This window comes from Myzus persicae, unplaced genomic scaffold, assembly GCF_001856785.1.
Source record: "Myzus persicae strain clone G006 unplaced genomic scaffold, MPER_G0061.0, whole genome shotgun sequence".
In the NCBI taxonomy this organism is placed as follows: domain Eukaryota; kingdom Metazoa; phylum Arthropoda; class Insecta; order Hemiptera; family Aphididae; genus Myzus; species Myzus persicae.
In genome coordinates this window covers 69,229-85,488 of record NW_019103955.1, presented here as the reverse complement: position 1 = coordinate 85,488, position 16,260 = coordinate 69,229, and the positions used below count along the sequence as shown (strand labels likewise).

Sequence of the window (16,260 nt, the reverse complement as noted above, 5' to 3'; positions counted from 1 at the left end):
ATTTATATGACCTGAAACTGAATACATTTTATATACTGTACAGTATATTAAATAGTATATTAAATGTTAGTAAAATTTTTAATATTTTGTATTATATATTAGATATTATATTATATATTAAGTTTAAAGTAATCATATAAATTTTGATGATTAAATATAAGTTGTATAGCACAAGGATAATAACCCTAATTTATACCTTCATAATTTTGGGTGACATTGTTTTGTAGTTTTGTCTTAGTTAGCATTTCATCCAAGATATTTATGGCAACTTTTTCTTTGATTGAGAAAGTATCCAAGAGTTGTGTTAAGTCTGAAAAATAAAGATAGAAAAAAAAAATTTTTAAATTTAGGATAATTTGTGTACATTTAGGAAATTAATCAAAAATTGTATATTATAAACATAACAAAACAAAGAATGTAAAATACAGTAAATGATAGGACCCTCCAATGAAACTAATTTAGGGCAGGAAAATATTGATAATCAATATTGGTATTAAATTGAGTACCAATTTTTCTTTTTCAAGCCGATAGTAAAACTGATATATTATAGTATATATGTAATAACAAACACAGCTAATAAATTAAAAATAAAAAGTTGATACTAGTAACATTTGAAAAATATATGAATTTAAATTCATATGTTTTTCCTAATATTTTTACTTATGTCTGAAAATTGCCAAAAAGAATATTTGGAAAAAAGTTATTACATTTCCAATTATAAAGATTATATAATTATTTAAGATTATACCTCAAAATTACTCAAGGATTTATGATGGAAACTCTTAAGTATTAGGGCCTACCATCTAACAATTATTGCTTTGAAATAAACCAATATTTTATCAAATCTGTAATTTAAAATTAAACCCCCATGCTTCCTGATAGCAGTAAAGTCGCGATTAACAAGAGGAATGTGAATGCTTTGATTGAAAGTTAAGAAACATTTGAAACCATTCTCTCTACTCTTCTCGCCATGGCGATGTCAGTCCATTATATTGTAGTCGGTAATGTTACCCATGAACAAACACTTTTTAACAGCTTTAGTAACACAGTTTAAGATAGTATGGTTGCCCAAAGAGCTATGATAAGACGGCATACAATTTAAATCTTGATCCCAGTGCTAGCGCTTCCAGTGGATTATTTCAAAACTTTTGTTACTACTATGTAATATACATAACATGAGATAAGTAATATGATTATCAATTATCATAATAATATATTATTATAATTTATAAATTAGATATAACCACGATTTAAGATATTATACAGGTTGCCCATCGGCATATGATAAGGTGAGTATCAAATTGAGTACTTCATGGTGCTGGAAATTACAGCAAGAGCTCTCTGTGAGAGAAAAGTAAATTACTGTGTCGCTGCCAGCTGCTTGCTGAATTTTAAATTTTCTATTTTAAATTTTGTAATTCTTTTCACTTATTCAATTTAACAATTTTATATTATTTTCCAAACATTTTATTGAAGTCTGTTTTCAAATTGTACAAGTTTAACAGTAGTTTAATATTATAATTTCATTATAATAATCAAGCTATAATACAACCAATATATTTATTAGTCCTAATTAAACTTAGCAGTTAACACACACGAGCAACTATATTCTTCAACACAAACAAACAAACTAGAATTATAACTGTTATTGTCCTCAATCTACAAATCATAACTTATTTAAATACTTATTAGTTATTACTTATCAGGTATAATTATTACTTTTATCCATCTTTGACTCTTGTGCTTCCTCAAATCTTGGGCTTAAAGATGATAAATTTACTTCAGAATTTGAATCATTGCCACTAACTGCAAGTGATATTGATTGAATCTGTAAACAGCCATCAATAATTAAAAACCAATAGAAATATGCTGGCTATCATAGATTTGACTACATACACTTTCTTCTTGTTCAGAAGATAAAAATGATTCTCTGTTAACTGGAGAAGGCTCAACTTTAATTTCAGGTAATATAGTTGTAATTGAATCTTTTGGTAGACAGTGTATGTTTCCATCTTCATGAACCATAACCCTACATGTAGTAGGATCATATTGTAAGCCATTCAATTGTACAAGTGGAATACCTTTTTCTATATTATCCTGAAAAAAAAATTAATAAACAACTTGGCTAAAAGAAAACTTATCTATACAAAATATTATAAAGTAAAATTGTTTATTCGGTTTATATTGGATAAATTAACGTAGGTTGTATTTTATTTTAAAAAAAATTACAGATCCTTATGAAAATCATGATCTTAAAGTTTACGTATTGAGCTAAATTTTTTTGAAAATAAACCCAGTCCTAAGAACAAAAAAATGTACAATGTTATACAATTGATGTGTAAAAAATCAAATAAAGATTAAACTTAAAAATTTTTTTTAAGTTTTAAACATCACTACTGAGTATTAACTAACAAATTTTAACATAAAGTTTGAATCATAATATTATAGGCAATGGCATTTTTTATGGGCGACCAAATGCATGGAGAGTTAGAAATTATACACTTAGGTATCCACCTCGCTGGGTCAAGTAGTCAGGGGGATGTCTGAAATTTATATTTATTTATCATCTCTAAAATTGTATAAATCTCATTGTCATGCACTTATTGTCCCATGGTAACAGGCAAGAGATAACCTTAGTGTACATGATGCTAGAGTATTCTATCCAAGAAAAAATTTACCACACAACATATTATAAGCTTCTACAGTTATTATTATTCAATGAAGGAAATATAAATTACATATTAAAATGTTATAGATGTTTTTTATACCCTATTGTGTTTTATTGGCCACCTCTAAAATCAAGATAACATTTTTATCACAAACATAATATATTTAATAAAAATTTGCTTTAAACGTTGAACCAAACAACCATTACTACATTTCTAGATACAATTAAAAACTATGGATGATAAGTAAATTACAAATGATAAGCAGTACATTCTCAAAATGTACCCCAACAATGGAAACAATTTTATTATTCTCTTTACAACAAACAATTTCATGATTGGGAAAATGCAATAAAAATTATTATAAATAATATTACTATGAAAACTAGACTTTTCGTGTGTTTAGGTTAAAAATATTAAATAATTAAGTTATTAAACAAAACCTTCAACAATTCACATAAATAAATAACTATAAATGTGAGAGAGAAACAACTATACAACCAACTAATTTATATTGAATTTAAATCATAAATATTAATTTGTTCAATAAAATAATCTTATTTCAAATTTACTTTCCCAGTATTTCTAGCAAATACATTTGTTTTGATTACTTACCATTAACTGGGCTATTATCTTCAAACCCTTAAATCTATCTCTCTTTAGTTTGCTACAAAAATAAAAACGTACATGTATATTAATAAATGAATAGCTGATTTTAGTTAATATAACTCAATATTTACCTAAAATAAGCATTGTAGTTTTTAACATATGCTTCATTTGCCTTATTTTCATATTTAAGTAGCTTACTCTCATGCACTACCATATCCCAACTAAAAAATATTGAAGGATTTAATAGTCATACATTTTTTTTTAGTTTAAAAAATATAGATGTACTAACGATTTGCGAAATTTCCAGTAATGAACACAGTAATAATCTTCATTAACATCACATGGCTTCAATATTTTGGCCCGATAATAAAAGTTTTCCCATCTGCAATAGACTTGCTCACCTAAAAAACAAATAAAAATAATACTATTCAACAGTTGCCATAATGATTAATCTATTAGATCAGCAGTCACTAACTGGTGGTCAGCGAGAAAATTTAGGAGGTCCGCAGAAAAATACCAAGAAATCAGCTAGAAATAAGTAAAGCTCTACAACTTGCTGTGACTACATTGGAGTCAAAATTGCATGAAATTCTTCAAAACAAACAGGAACAAATATCACATTAAAATTTAATTAAAACTTAAAACTTTTGTCATAAATAAAAATAAAACCTTTTTTATTATTTTACTTATGTACTTTTTTATATTAATTTGGTGTAAAATTTATCAGTAGTGGAACGGTATTTATATAATAAGCTATTGAAAGCTAAAAGTGGTCCATAGAATTTAGAATATGGTTTTAGTGGTCCGCAAAGTCCAAAAGGTTGGCGACCACTGTATTAGATAACCATTATATATCATATAAATTACAATTTTTGATCTTATAAGTATCTATCATAAAAAATGATTTACTAAATTATAAGATATATGAATATTGTTTTAGTCAAAAAGTATTTATTACTGATATTAGCAGTAAGTACATAAGTACATACAATTATAAATACATTTAATCAATGTTTAAGTTTTGCTACCCACAAGTAAGAGTTGTAGATGAACATCAATTCTGCTTTTATTACATAGTATAAAATGTTTAGTAGGTACGTATTATAAACAAAAACAGGATAAAATATGATTCAAACCTAATTATTAAAATATATGTACACAACTATATCTTTTGTGATAACATACCTATGATTACATAAATATAATCAAAATTGAGCAATTAAAATTGAATTTGTTCCCTTCACAGAATTATTTGATGCTTTGAACAATGACAAAAAGTTATGATAATCTTCCCTGAGATTTTAATTTAAGCAAAAAAAGTTAAATGAATAATTTTCTATGAAACATTCATAATACTTACCACTCTAATAGGTACCTAATTAGATACCCATCATAATTATATACGAATCTAACAAGCTAACACCCATAGTTATATTTAAAATACACATAATATTATTAGTAAAGGCAAGTCCAAAAATAATTGTTACAATAAACTTTGTTATTTTTTCATTTATTTTTGTTTATTTCTAGTACAAAAAAAGTCGGAATTTGATAAGTCACAAATAAAAAATATCCTACCATAGAAGTATAAAATTTAATCTGCAGACAAAAACCACACAAAAGATAGATAGGTATATTATATAAATTATAAGCACTTGGAAAAAAACCAAACTTAAAAGTATTGCAGAAGCATAGTACAGATTCAGTGTCGAAATAATAATTGTTTGTAAATAAAACTAAAGTATTAAATTCATTTTGACACACAAATAACCTAATTCTAACTTTTTACCTAAACAATTAACGATAAGTATCTGATGTAAAAATATACATTATATAATAAGTAGGTAATCAACAGAAACAAGCATTTTTTTATTTTTAACTAACAAATAATTGTACCTAATTTTTAAATTTTAAAAATGATAGGGACATTATAAATTACAATCGAATCAAAACTTATGTCCAAACCTCGACTTTTTTAAAGAATAAAGGAGTGTATACATATCCTAAATATTCGATTTACAATAAAATTTAAATTTAAATAAGCAACAAGACAGAAAATTGGATTTTTGTAGAAACACTGAAACACAGAAGCAGTCTAAACGTAGAAATGTAAAAACAAAAAATACTAGGTACATAGTTAGTGAGATTTCATCAATCGTAGTAACGGGGAGGATCAAATGGCGGCACCCGGACCACGAAACAACACTCTCACCGCTTTACAGGTTTAATCATTGAATACCAGCACGAGTAAAAAATATACTACTGACCCATGCGCAAGCCAGAAGCAGAAAACCTCGGACACGATTGTCATAACGTAGGTACTAGCAGAGTAGGTCGGTACATGATGTCGCACATAGGCAATGAACCATGGGGACCGTTCAAAAGCGACAAATGAGCATTTTAGACAGAACGTAAACGACCCGCCGGGCGTATTCGACATAGGCGCGACGCAACAAACGATGAACGAGAACGTACGACGCGTGAATTCGCGCCAAAGCCATTGTGCGCGGATGTGTGTCGGACTGTTTACCTATTGCAAATGGAGTCCAATCTCGAGGCGGCATTGGAGGTTCCGTCAGCGGCCCTTTTGTTTTGGTTTTCGGTTCCTTCGCGGCTGCTTTTGCTCTGGGTTTACGGGCCGGTTTACCGGCCGGTTTACGGCCCGGTTTACGGCCCGGTTTACGGCCCGGTTTACGGGCTGGTTTACGGGCTGGTTTACGGGCCGCTTTGGGGGCCGCTTTGGGGGCCGCTTTGGGGGCCGCTTTGGGGGCCGCTTTCGAGGCCCCTTTCGCTTTGGATTTGGATCGGGGAGCCATGGCCAGATGATCTGTGTGGCGGCGAGACTTCCTGCGACTACCGCCACCGAAGTCGACGGTGCAGCTACGGTTACTCGCCGGAGTAAAAGGAAGTCAGCTCGAGCGACGGTATGGTGCCGCTGCTCTCGAATCTTGAAACACGAAACAACAGCGGTGAGTCTTGCGAGCGCGTAACGGCAGGTTGAAAAAAAAATATTTTTAAAAAAAAATAATAAATCGATTCGGAAGAAAATAATCGAACGGATCGGACAACGAGCGCAAAAATGAAGTAAAATAGCCGTATCAGAAATAATGAATACAATATTATAATTGTAGACAGTGCGGATACGCGAGAAGAAAGACGAGCGGACACGACCGTCCACGTTAAACTCCCCTGCGAGACTGCGAGACAGCGTCACAGCGGATTCCGAGTTGTCTTGGAAAACACAATTATGTGCTCTACAGGCGCCGGCGGCCGCGGGATAGTGCGGTATTACTACGTTGTTTTCATGGAGATCGCGCTTTACGGAGGTTTCGACTCTTACCTCCACCACCACCACTACTGCCGCACGTAAATACGTGATAACTGATAAGCGCATGACATGGATATAATATATATAGGTATATCGACCTGCCGTGTAGCGCTATAATCGATTTTATTCAAACATAACGAAAGACGATCTTTTAATATAATTTGGCCACATGTTAAATTTATTAATTTCGTTAATTGCCCAAGTGCCTATCACTTTATTATTATTATTATTATTATTATTATTAATCGGTGATCACTGTAGATTAAAGAAATCATATAAAATTAATAAAATGCCTATTTCAATGTCTATTATTTCCACGGATTAATCCGTGATTATTAATTATATATTTTCAAGTTTCTACTTATCATGGAATGAATAATATCGTGACGTTCCTGACTACTGGCCAGCGGAATTCAGTGGTACTGAAATTTGCATTAATGTACTGTCATCGCCTCACAGTGCTGGGATTCGGGGTGGAGGTGGTTGAATGGTCTGCAATCTCTCCTTTTCTAAATAATAATTAAAAGGGTATTACAGAAAATAGTGTAAGTATAATACACTTATTGGTTATCTTATTCTGGTGCCCAATAAGTAGATTATATTCGAACTCTTTAGGTACCTAGTTACTATTTTAAGTTCATAGATATTTTGTTAAAAATGTTTACACCACAAATCACACACAAGAACGAAACAAAAATTTTGATTTATAGAAATTTTGTTCTTTACTACAGTAATTATGGCTAAATACAAACCTTGTTGATAACTATAAATTATAACAAAAATTAAATTATTATTCTTATGCAATAATCATACCTCTTTATTTTATTTAACGACGAATACATTTATAAATGTAAAAAGTTATAGGTACAAATACATTTTTAAACAAGATATGAATTTAAAAATGTAATTTGTTATTGGAGTGAGTACAGTAAATCCTTTGGTTTTTTTAACAATAAAATGTACATATTTAAGAGTAGGGATCTAAGATCTAACCAATATATACCTACTTAGGTACCGACTACCGATGATTTTCGAAGTGATTTTTATTGCGTTCTTTAGCTAATCGCAATTGATAGTCACTATTTGAGCTTGGTCTTCTAATCGTTTCTACAAAATTACACTTGTTATTGACTTGATTATATCTAAATAAATACCTACTAAAAACTTCCGAGTACGATAACGGAATCGTTCAGTAGGTAACTGAAAAGTTTTATAGTGTATACGTAATAGATTTGATTAAATTCTTTGAGTTTGCTGTTTGGAGAAGTATTATAAATAAAAATTCACTATTAGACTAAAATAGATTCTACGTTATATTTTTTTTCATAATAACTTATGAAATGAGAACCACAAAAATAGAAATGTACACTTCCATTTTCCAATTAATTTAAAAATTATGTTTTTAAAATAGACAATAGACATAATATTATATTAATACATTATGTACCTAAATTGCTAAATATACGGGTTAACAAGTAAACATGGTTCAACAAATTCGAAGAGCTTGTATTTATTTTCATCGCATTGAACGCAATTCGAACATGCTGATCAGAATATAAATCATTAGTGCCTACTCGTCGTATTCACTATTCACCGCGTTTTCGTAGGATACTATTTTTATGTAATACGTACGTTGTCTGACAGGGGTTTACCGATGAACGAGGACAATAAATATAGACGATTACAAACGTAATCAAGATAAATACAAATTTATTTCCACAGAATTTTCTGTATTTGATTAACCTGTTGGTATTTTTTTTTAAGTTCTAATTCTAGTTTCTACTGATAACTCAGTCTAGCGCCATACAAAAAAAATATAAAAAATTGACCCCGAAACTGAACAAAATTATTTTATAATTTATTATAGTAAGAATTAATATTTAATACCTATAAGGCTATAAATACGGGCTAATAACTATGCCTATAGGGCCTATACGTTATACGAACGTACTATCATTGAGGCATTGAGATTCTAATATACAATACTGAATATAATAAAGAAATGAGATAACGCTAGTTGTAGAATAGTACTAACAAACATATTATTGGGTTTTATCGGTCTTTCAAAAAAAGAAAATTTCAAACTTACATTCAAAATTATACATTTGACTTATTATTTTAAAAATTAGATTGAATTATTGACCTATTTTAAAATGTACAGGTAAGACTATTATCTAAGCCTTAGGACATCTCAAAGGCTTTTATTGATAATTTAATTAAGTACGAAACAAGTTATGAGCATTTGAAAACTCAATTTTTTGTAAATCTACCATAAAGATTGTAGAGCGTACAAGTGCATAAATGTATACCTAGTAATAAGTGAAGTAAGTGTGATAGACGATATTACTAATGTGCTATATAGCACAGTGTAATTATTATATTGTAGATATTATGGAACCTATATGGTATTTTATGATGTTTTGGAAATAATATAGACCTAATAAAACGTCTGGCTGTATGTGTAAACTGTGGTAAAATTACCCTTATGGTTTTTTTCTAAAAGCCGATATCTTAGATTATTGTGTATGATCTTAGGTAAATACAATCTACGACAAAACTGATAAGATACATTATACAAACTGCAGAAATGTATTTTGTAATCCTACTGCCTACTACCTTTATACTACATAACAGTGGCGGCGGGATATAATAATATTTGAAGCAATTGCTTCATAGCTTCAACATAGTAAATTATCATTTTGATGTAATAAAGGGGATGGTTGGTGGTAAAAATATTAAAAATGTACAATTTGTTTCAAAGACTCAAAATGTTTACGCCGCTACTGCTATATAATATACATTATCGATTTGAAAACTTATTGTATAAGTACTTAAATAATGTATAGGTAGTTACCTACATAAATCATATATTAAACCTATGTGTTATTATTTACCAACATCTATGACCTATCGCTTAATTAATTATGTTTGATATTACGTTATTGTTGGCATGTATTGCGTACAAATTGGTAAGCTAATCAAATGTATTTTTAAGTCTTAACATAACATACTAGAAAAATATATCGGTTCCTTTAGGTACTTGTGATAATACTATCTACTTACTAGTGTACTTACTTAGTTCGTAAATACATTGTCGAAGTTTTTATAATTTATATTATACTAACTTCTTACTATCTTTTCGGGTTTGTCGCAGATTGTGTTATGATAAACTTTTATTTGCAGCAGTTTACAATCTCCCAAATATTTAAACCATTTTCAAGAATAACTTAGATCTGTTATACAAATTACAAATACCATAGAATTATATCGGTATTAATTATTGTAAATTATATTTATAAATACATTTCAAGTTCACATTAAAACAAAAATGTTGGTACCAATCTCAACGCAATAAGTACGATAATTTATTTCAAAAAAATGTTTAATTAAATGTTAAAATGTGTAATAGAAATATAATAGGACCCTTATAAAATATACCTATGCCCTTTGACAAGTCTTAAATTTTTAGAAATTTAAAATCTAGCGGGCCAGAGCATAGAAATCAAAAAAAAAAAAAAATCATTCAAAATATACTTTTAATTAGCATTTATTTTGTCTATAATGAAATAGGTAATACAAAAAGCGTTATTGAAAATAATTTAATTAAATATTTAAATATAAATAGTTATTTGCAGTTTAGTGAGAGTTTTGAGGATGTGTGGCTTCTAATGACAACGCGGCAAAATCGACTTGTATACGGTATACCTATACTTAACGCAATTTGAAAATGTAGCGCGGACCAGATAAAAAGTTGCCCACCCCTGGTCTATGTCATAGTTGCAACCTGCAGGTTCTAATTGTGGCATTTCTAAACACTACACAGTGTCACAGTTACCTATGCTACGGATCTACAAATATTTAAAAATGTATAACTCGCGAGTCACGAGTACGTACAAATACGTGTACATTAGTTTTTAAGGCTGAAACTCGGAGTTTACTCATTATAACTTATAATGAATAACGATTATTTTAATATAATTGTTAATATATTAATATGGACTAGTATGTGAGTTACCTACCATAAATCGTTCATAAAATAACTGTTATGTGATTTTTATTTTTAAACATTTTTCTCGTCTCCGGAAAACCCGTGTTTTTGCACATGGGAGATATTTTTGTGTCAACGACGGTACGCATTATGTACAATATATTATATTACATAGTTTTTTATCCAGGAAGTATTTAATTTATTATTTTCCATTTTATTTTTATATACAATTAAAAAATAACTTTGTGTCCAGAAAGTCGCCTATTAATTATTTCATATTTTCATCATTCCGAAAATAGAATAATAATAATAATATCAACCACTACTGTGTTGTTATAATAACAATTAATATAGTTAATAGTTAAGCCATTGATTATAAATACTATATAGTATTTACGAGTATTTATAACCATTAGAATTACAGCAAAATAACTGATTTCGTTATTTTTGTTTAGTATCTAATTTCGTCAAAATTTGAATTTCAAACATCCATGAAAAAAAATTGTACATATTTTTAAAAAAGGTTAAGGTTTTACTAACAACTACTATTATAGATAGGTACCGATGGCAATGTCTGAAACATCAATATATACATCACTATCCGATTCTTGTGTGTGTTTTGACTAACGATTAATTCACTCCTACATGACTCGTATATTTACCAATTTTCCTTTGACTCATGCCGCTTTTGCCGACAACTAATTGGAAACCACGAGCTACTCGGAGAATTTACGGCGACCCTTTACAAATAAATACCTTACACACGACTAGTAGAGCTCAACGATTGACGAATAATCATTGGGTATACGAGTTTTGTGGTACCGGAATGTTATACATAAACTTTATATAAAGATGAGGAAAAATGAATGACCTTAGATGCTGAAATTTTAGATAAATAAAAAATAAAATAATATATCAGTATACACCAGAGCGCATTGATCAGAGAAAAAAGTAAATCATGGTTTATGAACAATTTTATTTTAAAGCTTCCAAATTTATGACATTCAATAAAAATTATTTTTTATATATTTATATAAATTTTAAAAATACTTAGGTAACAGCTTATTGATATATAAGCCAAGTAAATTTACAAATATTTTTGTTGTTCTCTATGCATGTAGCTAGGGTTAATAAGGTATAGGTTAGGTAGGTACCTATTTTAGATTCTGAACGGTTCGGTAAATTATATAACGAACAATAATACGTAAGTTAATACACGGGAATTACCCATTTGGGCCAGAAAAATTAATTCATTTTGTGTACAGCCTATTTACGCTAAAACAAAAAAGGTATGTTTTTCCGACAGTTAATTTTACGCCAAATTTAGCTGTAAACATTATTTAATATATTTATTAGTTATTTTCATTATTCTATAGATTTTAAAATTGTGTATACTATTGCGTAGACAGACTGAAAACAAGTTTTATAATATCAGTTTTATTAAGTTGTAGAGAAGTACGATACTGCGATAGTGCGATGTAACAGCTATACTATGTTATCGGATATCGTTATTCATCAAAACGTTCAGGTATATATACAAATGTATAGATATGTATAGCTGAACATTGTCTTCAACCATATTTTTTCCTCTTTTGCTTGTCGTACATTCCATTCTTAGTATATTAATTATACTAACAAAAATAAACAAAATACAGACAAGTATATTACCTATGTACTATGTAGTGTAATAAATATATATATATTGGAATAATATGCTTCTTATAAAAATATTGAACTGTGGCGTTTTTTAAATAAAATATGCCCAGCAAAACTATTGTACCTACGACAAAATATAACTGCCGCATAATATGCAAGCCTTTGTCTGTCGAAGACATAATATACAAATATATTATATTTTATAAAAAATGTGCACTATATTAACTATTATTATAGCCTATATGATTTTAAAAATATATCCTAACCTATTTATTGATTGTTGTCTGGATAAATAAGTATTACTGATATTAGTGATATTATTTTTAAAAACTCGTATTATTGAGTATGATTAAAAAAAAATTTAATATACTTGCTTATATTGCAAATGTATACACAGGTACATTTAGCGTAAATGGACTCCCGGAAAAAAACATACCTTTTTTATTTTGGTACAAATGGGTGATGCCCGAATACGGAATTTATAATGTGAAATTAAATGTGGTTAAAATAATAGGTATTAATTAATGACTTGGATATTTTATTATCAATTCTCGTCAGACCTTACTTTGAATGCACATATTATAAATACAATTTATGCAAAAGCTTATAGAAACTTAAGATTTATTCAATGGAACTGAGAAACATTGTTTAAAAACGTTGTACATTACAAAACATTTATTAGTATTGGTTCGTTGTGTGGTCGAATTTGGACCAGCTGTTTGTTTTAAAATAATTATAAACAATGCCTGATTTATAAATGTCGGTTACAACTGTTACTGTAAAATACGGTTATCTAGTTGTATAATATTTCTAATATCTATGTCCTATGACCAAAACACAATTGAAAAAAAATTGTTTAAACTCTTTTTAGCTAGGTACCCAGGTACCCTATGTATAATATATCGCATGTTTAATTTCTATACCTAATGATTTGAAAGATTTTGATTTTGTTTATGGATAAAAAGGCGAAATTAAAGTACTGTACTACTGTGCCATAATAAAATTAATGTATTATATAACTTTATACATGAATTATGTTCACTTCATATAATATATTCAGTAATACAGTATAATATCTGTAGTACCCATCAACAGAATTTATATAATTATATTTAATACCTATACCGTATTAACTGTACCCTTGCCCTCGCGTAAATTATTTAATAAATAAAATACATTTTAATATTAAATGAATAAAGAGAAAATTATGTTATGTTACTCTTTTTTCTGTCTGTTCTCATCATACATTATGGCAAACTATGGAAAAAATGCAAACGCTAACATGTAAAACTGAACCCATTAATAGGTATAAATGTATAATGACAAACGATGACTAACGACCAATTGTGGTTATATATCAATAATACTTAATAGTCTTATTAGTCATTAATTCATAATACATATTTTATATAATATAGCCATATCGTATGTCCCCTATCTACTGATTATTGAAGGTATTCGCCTGGACGTCCTGTTGTTCAAATGTTCTCAATGAGAATATCAAAATAAAAAGGCGTATGATGAGGTATGCCACGTGCATGAGTTTGATGACAGAAGGGTAGGTATATGTGATACATAGTATACTTTACTGAGAAATTTCCAATACAATATAATAAATTTCATAATAAATAAAACTGTTTTCACGATCACGAACTAATGAACCCATGATGTTTATAAATATTCGAGCTATAATAGAGTAACCAAATGTACAAATTTCATAAAAAAAAAAGGTTTTATACAGTTATAAAAATATATAATATCTTCTTTTTTATGCATGATATATATGATTCTTCGGTGTATTCTGTTAAAATAACTTTTGAACAAATTGACCGATTGAGGTAAAAAGTATATCAATAGATTCGATGAAATTTGGAGAATGTATATTACGTAGTTTTAGCTCATAAATGATATAATTTATTATATTAAAGATTAGGTACCCATATCCTATTACATGGCTATATATTATAATGTGCCTGTGACAAAATGAAAAAATATAAGTCTCCAGCTACCATAATTTAGGCTTGACGTTGATCAGTCATTGCATTCAGTCAAAAAAGCACTTTTAGTTTTTCTTTAGTTATCTAATTTTTTGGCCAACTTTTCTAATTTGTCTTTTCGTAAAATCCTTATTTATATTTGGATTACATGGTTAGGTAATACAAAAAATTAGCCAAATCGGATCAGCCTTTATCAAATGATGCAATTACCAACGAAAAGCATTTAGTTTTTATTATTTCCGAGAATCCAATTAATTCTTTTAAGACGTATTACTTATACACTAAAACCTTCTTTAATACTTAGTCATTCTGAACATATAAGAAAGGTGTTTCAATTTTATATTATAATTACTAATTACACAATTAGAATAAATAAATTATAAAACTATTTATAAGATTTGAAAATTTCATACAAGATTCTTCATACGTTTTGTTTACAATGTCATATAATTTAATTGGGGTATATTTGAAAATTTTCGATATTGGATATTTACCAATATTACACTTAAATTAAGTAATTAATTGTTTTTTTATTAAACAAAACGATTCAACGACAATGGTTATTAGCGTACAGTTATTGAATTACATAACTCATTTTTATTGGACGATTTTCTTATTTTGCTGTCTTTCAAAAACGCATAGATAACTGTAGATACCTAAAATTGTAACCAAATGAAGTTTATAGCTACTATATAATTTTCTTATTATTAAAAATATTTGACTTGTTTTGAGTTACTTACATTATATTACACATTTTCAATTTTCTATAAATGCCAAGAAAAATTTTCAAAAAATTTGAAAATTTAAGATTTTTCATAAGTTGTTATAAAAGTGGTTGAAAATATCAAAGATACACATACACAATTTTTTTTTGTAAGCATTTTAAGTTCAAATTTTAACAAAATTTACGAAAATCTCGAAATTATGCTATAATTATTTTGTAGTTAAAAATGTATAATTGCTCAATTTTTAGAGTTAAGAATTGTAAATTTAAAAATTAATTTCTCACAAGTAGTTCATACTGTAACCAACAACTAAACAATACATTATCACAATTTTTTTTTTAATATGTATTTTGAGTTCAAAGTTCGATAGATATTTAAAAGAGTTATTCTGTTATGATTAAATAATATTATTAGTGTGAGACGTGAGTTACTTGAAACTTTTAAAGTATATTATAACAGAATGATATACAACAATTAATTCAACCAACTATAATACTAATAGTAAAATAAATTAGGTTACCTAATCTAATTTAATAGCAATATCATAAAACATTCTTAGTAAATTCAGGGTGGCAGTCGGTAGACCGCCTTCGCTCAGAATCGTTTTTCAAATACTATAATTCTTAATTTTATACCATTGAATTCAAATTTAACATATCCATAACAGTGATCTCTCCAGACACGACCACTGTACAGCAATACGGTACCCACTTTCCCACCTATTTTTATGTAGAATGTTCTATGTAGTATTGTAGTGATGTGTAGCGTAAAATGTTCAGCATAGAACAATAATAAGTCAATGTTCTAACTTCTAAGCCAAATTGGCACTTGGACAGTCTTCCAATACCGTGATGGTCACTCTGTTATATTCATAGAACAAAAACTATATAATATGAAACCGCATATACGCCCATAGAATAAGAATATACCAATACAATAACTATAATATACAATATTATATAATATCTGTGTATAAAATAATTAGTTGCGGTCTTGTTCTTATCATTGAAGTCAACGGAGATTACTGATTTGTCAAGCAAACAATAATTGCTAATATATATAAACATGGATCAATAAATGCTCCAAAGGACGCTACACAAGCATATTGTGTTGTCTTCGTCTTACAGTTATAAAACATGGCAAAACTTGCTTTGAGCGGGGGTAAAAACGAGGAGGCAACAATCATACATTTCTAACTAAGAAATGAAATTTTCGCCATATAAAAAGGAGGACTTTGGCTGTGAAATATTGTTTTTATTTTTTAGATGTTGGAAGTACAAAAAAAGTTATT

The 16,260-nt window shown here is 28.5% G+C and overlaps 1 protein-coding gene across 12 annotated transcripts in view; it reads right to left on the bottom strand.

Annotated features, from left to right (window-relative positions):
* LOC111036841 (protein PF14_0175-like) overlaps window positions 1–6,602 on the bottom strand; it is a 77,753-nt gene extending 71,151 nt beyond the window's left edge. For 6 of the 12 annotated variants that reach the window (XM_022319069.1, XM_022319074.1, XM_022319072.1 and 3 more), the window contains exons 1-7: window positions 5,806–6,599; window positions 3,565–3,676; window positions 3,407–3,496; window positions 3,282–3,333; window positions 1,897–2,097; window positions 1,720–1,828; window positions 197–310 (exon numbers count right to left, since the gene is read on the bottom strand). In XM_022319069.1, the coding sequence (XP_022174761.1) occupies window positions 197–310; window positions 1,720–1,828; window positions 1,897–2,097; window positions 3,282–3,333; window positions 3,407–3,496; window positions 3,565–3,676; window positions 5,806–6,091 (964 nt within the window). In that variant the 5' untranslated portion in view covers window positions 6,092–6,599. Of the gene's footprint in view, window positions 1–196; window positions 311–1,719; window positions 1,829–1,896; window positions 2,098–3,281; window positions 3,334–3,406; window positions 3,497–3,564; window positions 3,677–5,805 lie in introns of all 12 variants that reach the window. The other 6 variants (XM_022319077.1, XM_022319078.1, XM_022319079.1 and 3 more) reach the window with 3 other exon arrangements.
* Between the last annotated feature and the right edge of the window lie 9,658 nt (window positions 6,603–16,260).